General features: G+C 35.0%; 1 protein-coding gene across 1 annotated transcript; it reads right to left on the bottom strand.

Moving 5' to 3' along the window:
• Window positions 1-2324: 2324 nt before the first annotated feature.
• LOC137813553 (uncharacterized) lies at window positions 2325-10900 on the bottom strand. The gene is made up of 5 exons (XM_068615882.1): window positions 10469-10900; window positions 9094-9394; window positions 3698-3856; window positions 3267-3562; window positions 2325-2853 (listed from the first exon to the last, which is right to left on the bottom strand). The coding sequence occupies exons 1-5, from the start codon at window positions 10664-10666 to the stop codon at window positions 2629-2631; spliced, it is 1179 nt and encodes a 392-aa protein (XP_068471983.1). The 5' UTR covers window positions 10667-10900; the 3' UTR covers window positions 2325-2628.
• Window positions 10901-14585: the final 3685 nt, after the last annotated feature.

Consider the following 14585-nt stretch of genomic DNA (forward strand, 5'->3'; position numbering starts at 1 on the left):
ACAAGTTCATGCGCACAATAGTCCAGGACTCCTTTGCTATACCCAATAATGCAACAATCGCATGATAGCCACAATGGTTGTCAGCCTTAACATCAACAATATTAACAATGTAAGCATGAATTCCCACAGGAAATTGATCTAGCAATGGATTTGATTTGGTCGGAGGAGTCTCCAAAATTAATCCCTTACTACATTTCAAAGTAGAAGAATTATCATGTTGTGAAACAATGGCATCAACATGTTCAAAGTAAGAAGGAATTTGCTTCGTTGATATAGCAAATTTACTCTAATGCCCTTGTGTGCATCTTTTGTTTTAAACTTTCTAACTTGGTAGAAATAAAGATGTCTTATCTGGATAGGCATTCTCACGTAATTTGGCTTTGATGTTAACTTTACTAGCCATGTCAACCTCATTGAACCGATTCATGATAACAATCCACTCTTGTTGGATGAACTACTCTACTGAAGTATCATAATCATTTTACATTTTGTTTTAACATTTTTATCAATGTGAAAACGACATAATAAATGAGCAGCTTCGGGAAACACAACATTTATTACATTCATTGGAGCAATATCTCTATCACTAACCATAACCTTTGGGTATGAATCAAGTCTCAAAAACAAACCTCTCAGCTTCTTAAGGGCACATACAAATTTATGAAGACGTTCTGATGCGAGTAACATAAATGTCTCACTGAAGGTCAATCCCGTTGAGGTAACACCAACAACTTCAAACAAGGGCATCCTATACGTATTGTTCATCATCAATACAATGTTAAAGGCATTCAATAACTTCATTGAATCAAGGTGTGTCCAAAATAAATCTTGCACACCATTCGTCCTTCCTCAAACTTAGACTAATGGACATACATATCTCGCTCAAGTAACATCATCAATTGTTACAAACTTCGACTTTACTTCATCTGTAGTAAACGCATTTGTACATTCATATCCCTTCTATCTATTGCTTTTTTGAATAATGACTTTTCATTATCATCATCATGTAAACCGTTCCACACATCAACCCCATCATATAATTCTTGTTCGAATTATGCGCTAGTGTCCATGCTTCTACAAATTAACATTTTACCATCAAATTCAAACAAATTATAAAAAAAAAAAAACTAAACCAATCCATAAGTCAAACAGTTGATTCCGAATCCACCAATCCATAAGTCAAAAAATCATTCTAGATCCACTAATCCGTAATTCAAAATATACATTTTGGATTTAGAAATCCTTAAGTTAAAATAACTTATGGATCCATCAATCCATACTAAAAATTAGGCTTCTGGATTTAGTAATTCGTAAGTCAATAAAATTATTAAAAGTTTGCTTCTGAAACACCCTCTCAACCGGAAAACAAAATGATTTACTCTAACAAAATGATTTACTTACAGAGTGGCGAATTCAAAAATTACATTTTCACTTTCAGATTGATCAATTTGTAGCACAATCTCAAATTCTGATTTCTGGTAATCACAAAATCTCCATAACCACCTATGCTCTTTAAAAAACCTAATTCTTACCATTAAAAGCCAAACAACACAACTCACTCCTCCACCTTGTTCCACATAGCTAAATGTCCCTCCACCAATGTCCCAGATAAATGAAGAAGAGAAGAATAACAGTATCAGACCAACTCATCCATGATATCGTTTTTCAAACAAAAGTTCAACACCAGTTACAAAATTTTAAAAATTGTGGGAATAAGAAACTCCCCATTACTTTATGGGATACTTTCTCAAAGCCCATTTTCTAGTAACATTGTTTGATGAAAATATATTGTTTTACTAAGTAGAACAAACATAAAAAAAAATTCAAATTTTCCGTAAACTAATTACTTTCCTTCTACGTAATACTCCTCGAATTAACTTCAACTTAATCTCTCCTTTATATATATAATAAAAAAATTCAAAGAAACTTTGAATGAATTAATATTTATCATCATCTTTCATTTATTTACAATTTAACAATTAAAGGTAATACTTCCTAAATTTATTAGATTATTGAAAAAAAATATAATAACACTTTAAAAGTTACTTATGAAATAACTTAATCTAGCTATTTCAAGAGTACATTTAAAATACGTATTCCCATATCGTTTTTCTTCCTTTTGGTAATCTTATGATCAAATATAGAAAATAACGACTATATATATATATATATGTGTGTGTGTGTTTTTTTTTTTTTTTTTTTTGTGTCCCTTTAGCTTTCGTGTATCCAACTCTTATCACCTTTTACATTGTCCACAACTTTCCACTTAAATTATTTTGTAAATTATAATTTTATCAAAATAAAACAATACAACGATAATCAAATTATTCATAATTTAATGTAATTTAAAAAATAACTTCCATCAATTATGATATACATGAATAATGAAACAAATAGTCCTACATTATATATTTCTCTCTCTATCTGTATATATAGAGAGAGAGAAAGACATACTTGCATGCAAATTGAAATCAGAAAAGTGAATATTAAGTGGTGATTCAAAGAGGATTACTGCATCAAAAAGACAACAAAATGCAATAGCTCATTACCTCAACATATGACGCTAAGTAACACATGATCTAGAATGAGTATAGATATGAGATAGGTGCTTAAGAGATTAAGAGCATCTTAAAGATCTTTGGCATCTGACTGGCGACTAGTCATTTGAGATACCACAAACTTGGAGAGTTCATTGATTACAGCTTGAACCTGATAATCACCACCAGGTTCCCTCTGCCTTGCCCATCTTAGAGTATCTGCACTTAATCCGTTGTATTCAAATGCAGCAACAGTAGTCTTTCGTGAAGTGGCCAGGGCCTTCTCCAAGTCTACCTGGGACAATGGTCTAGGAACCTGAACCATCAAAATAGACCTTATCAGAAGCAGTCGTCAAAACAACTGTACACTTTAATTTTACAGATGATAATTCCTTGCTTCTTCTATTGCGACTTTCATTCATACAAAATTGCTGTTCAAAAGATTAAGAATTGACCCTGTGTAAAGAAGGGATAATTAGCTGCTTCTACTTCAATATATTTCTTCAAAACTAGAAAGTCTATGAAAAGGCTTGATGCGTACAGCACAAAACAGTCATATTGGACATCAATTGATCTTTATGCGTGTAAGAAATTACTTCATTGACCAGACACGTTAGTCAATCCATGCAAATATAACTCCGGGATCAGGTTCATAAAATAGTTTTAAAACTAGACTTTACTCAACAAAAATGAAAATGTTGTGGTAAAAGAGAATGATGAATCACTCACAGAAGCACTTCTCCCTTTCTTCTCTTCATCCAACAGTTCTCTAATTGGAAAATATGCAGCTTTCTTGCACAGGTCAAATAGATCCGAACCAGTGTAACCTTCACATAAGAAAGCTATACGGTCAAAGTCGATGTTTTCTTCAATCCTCTCACCCTTCAAGATAACATTCAATATTTCAGCCCTCTCCCTTTGGTCCGGAATACCAATTTCAAATGCTTGAGGAAGTCGTCGAAGTATTGCTTCATCAAGTTCTGAAGGACGATTAGTAGCAGCAAGGACCATAACTTGAGCATTCTCTACACAATAGATTAAAAGTCCTCATAATTATAAACCTTTGCCAAGTACAAATAATAATGCTAAATACAGCTGCATCAATTCACAGGATTTGCTTGAGTCTCAGAAGAGAAGTATATAACATGTTTAAAACTTACGATCAGTAGTAAAACCATCCCACAGAGCCATGAATTCAGTTTTCATGTTTAACAAAGCCTCATGATCTGTTGTACGACGCTGACCCAAAAAGCTGTCAACTTCATCAATGAATATGATGGCAGGCTGGAGCTTATGAGCTAGGCTAAATATGGCAGTCACTGCAAAAGAAAAGCAACTCGCCAACATTAATCCAATTAAAAGACTTTAATAATTCAAATTGTGGTTCATATTGTCTAAATATGGCTATCAGTTGTTTTAATTAGGCTTAATTAAGTTTTATGTACTTCATAAATTTGGATATTTTCAAATGAGTGTTAATTAAAAAAATTTGTTCTATTAAGTGTTCAAAATATTTATTATTTCTGTCTAAATACCCCGTGGCTTCCATGTTCAAGTATATAACTCAGTGATCAACTTGTTTCTTCCCTCTCCAATCTCCTCCAACTGGTCAACTAGCTCCTTCGGCAAGTTGGAAGAGATTGAAGAGAAAAGAAGCAAGTTGATCAATGGGGTGGAAATGGGAAGACGGAAGTAACAGTCACACTATCCCGTTGACAGCAAAAATCAAACGGTAGGGTACTTCAAAAAAAAATAAAAAAGTATTTTTAACACTCAATCTAATGAAAGTTTTTAATAGACTCAATTGAAAATAGTCTTCAATTTAACATAAGTACTTAAAACTTAATCAAGTCTTTTAATTATATGCAAAAGGAATAAAACATCCACCAAAGTTGACAAAATCGGATCCTAAACAGATAAGAGATATGATTGCAAAAGACGAGATCATAACATAAGGTACTACCTGCACAGAAAACTATATGAATGCATGTAGAAAATAACACACAAAAGGTATAATAACAATAAATCACAATTATGATTATGCACAACCCTTAAACAAAAACCGAGGATTCTAAACCAAAGAGAATAACCACAATACTCAACACCAGCCACAAATAAGAGAACAAACTTGACGGGAGACAATTCAGAAGCAGCACCCACAATTAGTAAACTCAATGTCAAATTGCCTCAAAATTTATAAGGACTGGAAACGTGGGCTATGACTTTGAAGTAAGATTTGGAGAATGTATGGGTGTGCAAAGGGTGTGTGTAACAGAATTAGTTAAGGAGTGAGACAAGTAGAAGAAATATAGGGCAGAGGAGAGAGAGAAAGGAAGGAAATACGGGGAAAAATAGTGGAATTCTTTTATGTCCAGGGATTGTTAACCTCTCTGGAGGAGCTGCTTTGCGGCAGTAGGAATCATCATCCTGCTGTATTTTCTATTTCATTATGAGGAAAATATGTATATCCTTTCAATTTCCCCGTTTATTCCTCTTCTAATTTTTAGGTTTCTTAACAAAGTTGATTTCCAGTATGTATTCTTTCCATATAAACATATGCACTACAGGATTAAATATAGAAACATTTTCCCATTTACAACAAAAAATACAGATTTTCTCTAAAACCAAAATGGCAGAGGCTAAACCAATCTCTTCTCCCATGGTTGCTGATAGAACTATTCTTTTATTGAATTCAAGTAAAACTTTAGGGATCAACCCTTGGTTACAAGTCTCAGCAGAAGCAAAAAATGCCAACAATAAGATCAAAGCCAGAAAATTAGAACCTGCCTTGTGGCAACAGCCACACCCAAAATATCCCAAATGAATCCTATCCTCCCTTCTCACCTTCCACTGCCTTATATCTGTCCCCTGAGCTGATTTCAGCATCTCTCTCTCCTCCTTTTGCCACATGCAATTTGTTATGATCATGCATAAATGTTGTTTCATCCTTAGTTTTCATTTTAACCCTATCTGCTCTTCTCCAATACTATTGTTTCAAGGAGGCCCACTTTGTTGAGGCCCATCAATAACCCTCTACCATCTAGCAATACCCAAGTGATGTCCTCCTTGGGTAACCCAACCCACTGTATAAGCACCTCCCCCTTTCCATTTAACAACTTCCTAATTGTTAGCACATCTACAGGTTCGAATTGCAATTCCAATTCCCTTCATAAGAAAAGTGGAAGTTCTTGACTTGGTTGACTAATTGGAGGAGCCTTTTTTAGTTGAGAAATGTGAAAAATTGGATGCAATCTTGATGTCTCTGGTAATAAAAGTTTATAAGAAACAACACCAATCATTTTGAAGACCTTGAACAGCCCATAAAACCTGGGACTAAGTTTTTCATTAACACATCTTGCCAAATGATCCAATATATAGGGTTGGGACTTAAAAGTAAACCATGTTTACTTTTGTTTCAAGGAGGCCCACTTTGTTGAGGCCCATCAATAACCCTCTACCATCTAGCAATACCCAAGTGATGTCCTCCTTGGGTAACCCAACCCACTGTATAAGCACCTCCCCCTTTCCATTTAACAACTTCCTAATTGTTAGCACATCTACAGGTTCGAATTGCAATTCCAATTCCCTTCATAAGAAAAGTGGAAGTTCTTGACTTGGTTGACTAATTGGAGGAGCCTTTTTTAGTTGAGAAATGTGAAAAATTGGATGCAATCTTGATGTCTCTGGTAATAAAAGTTTATAAGAAACAACACCAATCATTTTGAAGACCTTGAACAGCCCATAAAACCTGGGACTAAGTTTTTCATTAACACATCTTGCCAAATGATCCAATACATAGGGTTGGGACTTAAAAGTAAACCATGTCTCCAACCCGAAATTCCACCCCCCTACTGCCACGATCAACTTGTTACTTCCAAGGTAGTCAAAATTGAGATCTTACTCAAGATCGGAAAGGGAAATATGGATTGCAAATCGGGAGATCATAACAAGGATTTATGAATTTCATAAATGCACACAAAAGCATTATATTTCACTCAAACTTCATAATTGAACTTTAATTCAAAATGACAAACAAAAAAAATATAATAAAGATATAAAAAAGTAAATCATTAGGTGTAAACACCATATCCTAGTTACATAGGAATAACTCCTTCCTAGTTAAAAAACAGTAAAGCATGAGCTCCATCCTACTTCAATTAGAGGCAATGCACCCTTCAAACAAGTTATGACATTCTTCCAAAAATCCTTATCCAAAACCACATCTTCAACCATTTTTCCATCCTTTGTTTTAGCAAACCTACTAAACTTCCATTCATGACTACTAAACATTCTAATTAAAACTCTTTTGTTCTCATGAAGGCACCCTTCAACCATTTTTCCATCCTTTGTTTTAGCAAACCTACTAAACTTCCATTCATGACTACTAAACATTCTAATTAAAACTCTTTTGTTCTCATGAAGGCACCCTAATGCAAAGTAAGATGTAGCGAAGGTAGTAACACCCGGTCTCACCAAATCTCTTCCTTTTGTGAAAGTTGTAATAGAGAAATCAGAGATGTTCTAGAATAGATAAAGGTTGTAATAATTTTTACCTTTTGGAATTGTCTCCACATGTTTTGGGATCTTTTTCTCATAATCCTCCAACATTAAGTCAACACGATGTGCAGCACAAGGTTTCCAAAATATCATTTTCCTATTTGCCATTAACATTTGACCGGCACTTTGTAGTTTGCTCCATTATCTGCCACAACTTGAACAACATTGTCTTCCCCCACCTCTTCAACAATGTCATTCATCATCTCAAAAACTTTCTCAACGGTTTTGGATATAGCAGATGCATCTATGGACTTCGGAAACACAATGCCCTTTTTGTTGTTCACCATGAAGTTTATTATTGTCCTTCTTGTCTTATTAGTTCGACCATTAGTCATAATGGTACATCCTATTTTTCTTCCATTCATCCCTATGTGCTTGTAAAGCAAATGATGTATCTGTAACTTCCTCCTTCAAATATTTGACTCTAATCTCATTACAGGATGGAGGTTTAAATCCAAGGAGATGCCTTAAAATCAAACATAGCACTGAATTCTTCACTCTTTGCACATTGACAGGTAACATTGTTGTAGAAAAACCTAGAAATTGCTTGACATGCTTCCTCTCACACCTTTTTTAAACTTGTTAATGGTGCCTTGTGTGCTAACTACTCTATTCTTAACAATACTTCGAGGACTAATGCCCAATGCTTCACTTTTTTTCTTTTCTCACCAACTTCTACAATTTCCTCCTCCATATTAAGGTTTAATTTCTTGATTAAATTTTGATGCAAACTAACAATAATTTCCCACATTCCTTCTTCACTTCATTAGAAACACCCTTGCAAGCTCCAACATCCTTTTGAATACCATTGGAATGAGACTAATGATTGGATGTAAATTAAATAGTCAAAGGAAGAACATAAGTTTCTGCATTTTGGTGAAGGGAGAGAGATAGTCATGACATATGTTAATTAAAGGAGGGAGGGTCGCAACACCTTTTCATCTATGGAAGAGAGGTAGTCACAATGTTTCTAGGCAATGGAAATTTTTCATCTAAGAGAGGCAATCGTAATTTTTGGGCAGTTTCCCACCAATACCCTTTGCTCCAATAAATATTTCCATCTCCTATAATCTGTTCTAATAATAAAATGTAGGCATAAACAAATATGGGTGACACTTTTGCCAGCAACCACTATTGCTGTAAGCTCATGTTCATACATTGGTTTTACCTTATTTTTGTTCGAGCAAGCATGACTAATAAAAGCCAAAGATCAACCTTGCTGCATTAGAACTGCCCCAATTTCCTATGCAGAAGCATCAGACTCTATCACAAATAGCAGCACACAATTCAGCATAGCAAAAGTGAGCAGATCATCCATTTCCTTTTTCAAGTGCTCAAAAGCATGTCCTCCTGCTTCCTCCAACTATTTGAAATTGTTCTTTCCAATATCTGTGTGTAAGGTTTAGCGATCACCCCACAATTCTGTATAAAGCAGGGATAGTAACCTGTCAACCCTGAGAATCCCCTTCAGCCTTTGATATTCTTAGGGACTGGCCAACTCTTCCTTGCTGCAACCTTTGATCAGCTAAAACGCCCCCAGCAGAAATGATATGCCCGAGATATTCTAAATGTTTTACTCCAAATTTACACTCCTTACTATTGACCCACAACTCATTACTATGCAACAGTTCAAAAACCACTCGCAAATGGTTATTATGTGAAGAGAAATCCAGGTTGTACATTAGGATATCCTCAAAATATACTAACGCAAAATTTTGGAGATAAGATCTAAACATTTGGTTCATGAGAGTTTGCAATGTTGGAGGAGCATTTAAAAAAATTCTAATCAAACTATAGCTACCACATATTTTTCAAGCAAAGAAACTATTTAAAAAAAATTCTAATCAATTCTGATCACCCCAAATATGTTTATTCTCATATTAAGCAAACTATAAAAGAAACCATTTCCAGAAATTCAATAGCTTGCACAAGGTTTTATTTAGATGTAAAATAATCCTTCTGAATTGAATAGAAAGTATTAAACATAACGTGAGCATACCAAGTTTCTGGGCATCTCCAAACCACTTGCTCATCAGGTTTGATATCCTAACATTGATGAAAACTGCTCCAGACTCCTTAGCAATAGCTTTGGCAAGCATGGTCTTCCCCGTGCCAGGTGGTCCATACAACAGGACACCCTTTTGTGGCCCAAGAAGTTTACCATGAGAAAACAAGTCAGGTCTTCTTAGAGGCAGAATAACAAGTTCATATAGAGCTTGCTTTGTCGTTTTCAGTCCTCCAATAGAGTTAAACTCCACATGAATGTGGTCAGGATTGATAACATCGCATGCTATGACATCCTGTACAAGATAAAATGCTTAAACTTAAAAATAATCTTAAATATATTCCCTCCATTTAACATAAAATTAGAAAATAGATCTTTCGAAGTAAAATAAGGCAATATGTCCCTATACAGAATATGTAAGAAACAAGTTTTAAGTAATTTATTTATGTCAATATGATTATGATTTTTTAGTATAACCCCAGTTCCAGAAAACACATTTATTAGAATAGAGGCGCATGAAACTTGAAATCCAACTGGAAAACTAATGCAAAAAGACCTTTCCCACCCATTCACCTGTCGTTCAATAAAACTCTGCACAACTAGGCATCCCATGTGAAATTGTTCCAGAAACCAACGTAGTACAGAAAAGAAATCAGGAAAGTGAAATAAAGATCACATTACTAATCTGCAAAAATGAAAAAATAACATTGGCTTCTAACAATACATATGAGTAACCCTTTGATAGATCCTGCAAGATTGCATATACTCAGCAACACTAAAACCATTACCAAAAAATTCAAAATGTACAATACAGCTGACTGAATTCTTCACTAACCCTATTATATCTATGCCTTAAAAACCTTCTTAGTCTAATAATGGCACTGCAAATAGCCAAGAAACAGAATCAAATATCACACAAACCCAGTGTAGCATGTAAAGAATCATACACCAAGTTTCAACAATAAGTTCATATGGCGCAGGATAAACATTTAATTTGTTGCATAATTGTGAGATGACCCAGCCCATGCTTTCTCACAGACATATGTTTTCACCCATCTTTAACGCCAACAACTAAGAAACTAATGTGATGCCCTTGCTTGGATATGTTTCTGTGTACACATATAATAGATAAAAAAATATAAAGTAAAAACAAAACATAATTCTTCAATTGGTTTATTCATTTATTAAAAATCAGCTTTCGTTCGGAGAAGCTAATACAATAGAGTTTTTACAAAATTAAGGTAAAAGTATATTATAAACTGCAAAGTACTTACAAAGAAATTTATCCAGACAGCAATGCTACTCTTGTTTGTGATAAACGTGTAAAATATTTAAAAATTAAAATAAGAGTACATTTAAGGTTTCGGACCTCGTAAGGGTTTGTGTTAACAAGAGGACGACCGAGGCGCTTGGCTATCTCTTTTTTGTGGTGAAGAGCCTTTTTGGAAGCCTCGCGATTCGGGTCGAGTTGTCGGAGGCCAACGAACAAGACCAAGCAACTCAGTGCTGCGCTAGCTGCGTACAGAACCAGCTCTTGAACCAACTTCGACTCTGATAAACGACCCATATCATGTGTTTGTTTAAAAAACCAGAACCGTTCACGAAAAGGGAGAGGGCGACCTTTAATCTTCTGTTTCTTTTATCTTCTCCTCGGACTCACCAATGGCGGTGCGAAACACCATGCGAACGGACAACGAGATGGATGATTCCCGAAAATAAACCCACTTGCTTGACTAAAACCTAAGCTGAAAGTTTGTCATAATAGGAAATTTGATTTCAACGGGTTCATGTAAATTACTTCTCATAAACAATTGTTTATATTATATTCATATTTAGTTTTTAAAATATACCTACTTGAAAAAGAATTAATTTTAAAGTATTTAGCAATTTATTAAATATAATTACAATAAATTAAAGAGTTAAATAATTAATTTATAATTAAATAAATATTCTTTAAACATATTAGCAAAACGCATTGTTTTTTGAGTCATTTGTTATGTTATCTTATTTTAGTGAGTTAAATTTAATATACGTATTAATTTTAGTTTTATATATTTATTTAAATAAAAGTATATGTACTATTTTTTTTATGTGATGTGTAGTATATAATTTGAATGAAAACAATCTTTAAAAGAGTAATATAAATTAAGAGAAAAATAAAGAAATGTAATTTGTATTATGAAATAGTAGTGTATAATTATTGTTAAAGAACATGTTAATATATTTTACTCTATTCTTAATCATTTTAATTAAGTGTTTTTACAATAAAGTACTCAAAAACAAAATTATTAAGTATAAGATTTTGATAAACTAATATTTTGTTATTATAACACATTGTAATCTTATATTAGTCTACTAAGTTTGTAATTAAGATTGACGAGAAGATATTGTTTTTTGCATTTCATAATATATTTCGAATTTATAATCGTTTATACTATGTTTTGCATCATCTCATCAATAAAAAGAATTCATAAGAGAATCAACATTATAATATCTATTAAAGAGTGTGTCAAAGTTGTTTTACATCAATAACTTCTCTGGAAGGACAATTTGCATATATCATCAATCTCGTATAGTCCTAACTTTTTCTTAAGAAGAATTGAAGGATATATGACAAAGGTTTGATAATTTATGTTAAGTATCAAATGTTTCTTCAAGTAGAAGTTTGTATTAAATGTTGCATGAAGAACATTTAATGTAACTCTTAACGTCTACGAAGATAAAAGCAACTGAAGAACAAAGAAGTTATTGCAAGTATCCATTGTCCTATATCGAAGGGCAAGTCACAATTGAATCATGGCACTTTGGTTGATACGCTTTTAAGTAGAAAAAATTGTACCCTAACTATCATTTATAATTTTTTATCTAGTGGTAAACACTCTATCCAACAGAACTTCTCAAAGTCTCACAACGACTAGAAAGCGATTTACAACGATTATCTTCTCAAGTTCTCTATAAATTGAAGTAACCTTTAAAGAAGGACGAATTTTTGCTCACGAACAATCCTATGAATGCTTAAGTAAAAACTTGTACATCTTACCTATTGAAAGAATACTAAAGTGTTCTTTAGCAACCTAAAAGAGTGAATCTCATATTGTATTTATCTTAGGACACAACATATCTTTTAGTTAGCAAACGTGTGAGTTGTTGTTTCAAATAATACTCACAGTCCTAGCCAGGAGTGACTATTTGATGCAATCCAAGCTTGTTTAGGCTTCTTCTTTGTTGTAGTTTTGTATGTAGCAGAAGAATGGACTTGAAAGTGGCATCAATGGCTAAATTGAAGTGTGGAGAAGATGAAATGAAGAGGAGAGGTAGAGGCTTATAAGAGGTGTGGCCAACTTCTAAGAAGATTCAAGCAAAACACTAATAGAAGTGCAAACTTGAGAGTGAGAATTTGAAGACAAATGAGCTAGCAACTTGGCCAGCATTTCATTATCAATTCAAATATAATTTACAAGGGGGCTAACACTTGTATTTATAGTTCTATGGGCAGCTAAGGTGCAAGTTTTAACTCAGATCGTATTTTTTGCAATGATAGTCTAGTACTGAAACTTGATTGTGTTGATTAAGAACTAGATGTAGTCTTGTTAACAAATAAGTTGTTGGACTCGAACCCAAGTCCTTTCAGTGACCAATGAAGCATTAACCACTAGATCAGACAAGTTATTTGGTCATATTACCATTTTTATTATACTTATTATTATTAATATAATTTATACATATTAATAATAATAATTATTATTATTATATTATTAATAATAATAATAATTATTATTATTATATTATTAATAATAATAATATTATATTCAATATTCATATTATTAATATTATATTCAATATTCATATTATTAATATTATATTCAATATTATTAATATTTATTCATATTATTAATATTATTAATAATATTGTTAATATTGTTAATATTATTAATGTACCGCCTAGGTAGTCGGAATTGATGACGTGGCAACAAGCTATAATATAGGCGTGTTGAACGGGACACCTGGCCGGCAGAAGGGAAGGAAGTCAGGGGGCTCGTGTAGTCGTCAGTCGTTAAGTTGGCGTGCCCCGATCTCTAGCATACCTAAACCGGCGGTCACCAAGTTTGTGTCGTAGTCGCCGGATGTGAACCCAGGCGACAAGGCGATCGGAGATCGCCGAGAGGAGGACATCGTCGAAAGATCAGGAAAGCTTGTTCCAGGCTTTCGAAGCGAAGGATGAAGTCGTCAGATGGTCATTCCCTAGCTGGCCAGAGGTTGAGGTCGGGGAACAGCTTACCTGAACATGCACAGTGAAGTAAGTAAAGTAGAATGTAATGGCGGCCGACGAGACCACAGGGAAGGTGTGTATGATGACACCTGTACTCGCCACACATAAGAGATCGCGCTCCAAGGCAGCTATACGCTGAGTTGCTTCCTGCATAGGTAACTTGGTCGAACAGCCTGAAAAGTAAGAAGTGACGCTCAAGTCAAGGATGCTCCAGATGGTGACACGTGTACAGCTGGATGCAAGCCACGTGTCCAGATGTGTAACTGTCAGGAGAGAGAAAGCGCACAGGTATATAAGGGATCCTAACGAACTTCTGAGGTACGCGCGTTTTAGAATACTTCTTTTACGCTTGCGAGAACTTGAGTACGCTGAGAGAGAACATTGCACGGTTCCTGAAGTTCTTAGTTTTCCTCTTAGTATTTTGGTGGTTCAGTCGCTGACTTGAGCGTCGGAGCGCGATCGGCCGCAGCGGCGCCTTTCTGTCTTTTGCAGGTTCTTGAGGTGAATCAGGTGAAGGACGGAAGTTAACACGGTGCAAAGCCGATCCAAAGGAAGCTACCTTTGACGAGGCAAGGCTCTTGCGTTCTGGTCAACAGGCAGGATCATCAGGCGCCCACCGTGGGGCCGTGTAAAACCTGTCCCCATCCACAGCGTGAGTTCTTGGAGTTTTCTGCAGTTTCTGTGTGGTTGTGTGTTGGTGCAACCATTTTCCGCCGTTCATTCAAGCTTTTGCTCGGTGAATTCGTGTTTTCCACCGTTCGTTCGAATTTTGTTCGGTGAATTCGAGGTTCCTACCGTTCGTTTGGGTTTTAATCGGTAGTGTGAGGTTTTCCACCGTTCGTTCAAGCTTTCGATCGGTTTTCTTGGAGTTTCTTGTTGTTCGCGCGGTTTTCAATCGGTTGTTCGGTGTGTTTTCCGTTCGATTGCGTTTCTGGTTAGGGAATCGGGGGCTTGCTGGAGAAGCGGTGGTTTTGTGGTGAAGTTGTAAGTTTCTGTGAAGGTTTCGACGTCCGAATTTATCGGCGTGCTGTTGCAATTGCGTGTGCGGAGGTTTTAGGGAGTTTGAGAGTTTCTAACCGGTTGATTGCTGGATCGATCGTTGCTGAAGGAGATTTTGTTCGTCGAACTTTGGTTTGTTGAGTTTTCATGAGAAAGATGAGAAGCAACCGTTCAAGTCCAGTTGTGCCAGTTGCTGCTGAAGGCGCCATGACCATGG

This window comes from Phaseolus vulgaris, chromosome 1, assembly GCF_051622355.1.
Source record: "Phaseolus vulgaris cultivar YP4 chromosome 1, ASM5162235v1, whole genome shotgun sequence".
Taxonomy (NCBI): domain Eukaryota; kingdom Viridiplantae; phylum Streptophyta; class Magnoliopsida; order Fabales; family Fabaceae; genus Phaseolus; species Phaseolus vulgaris.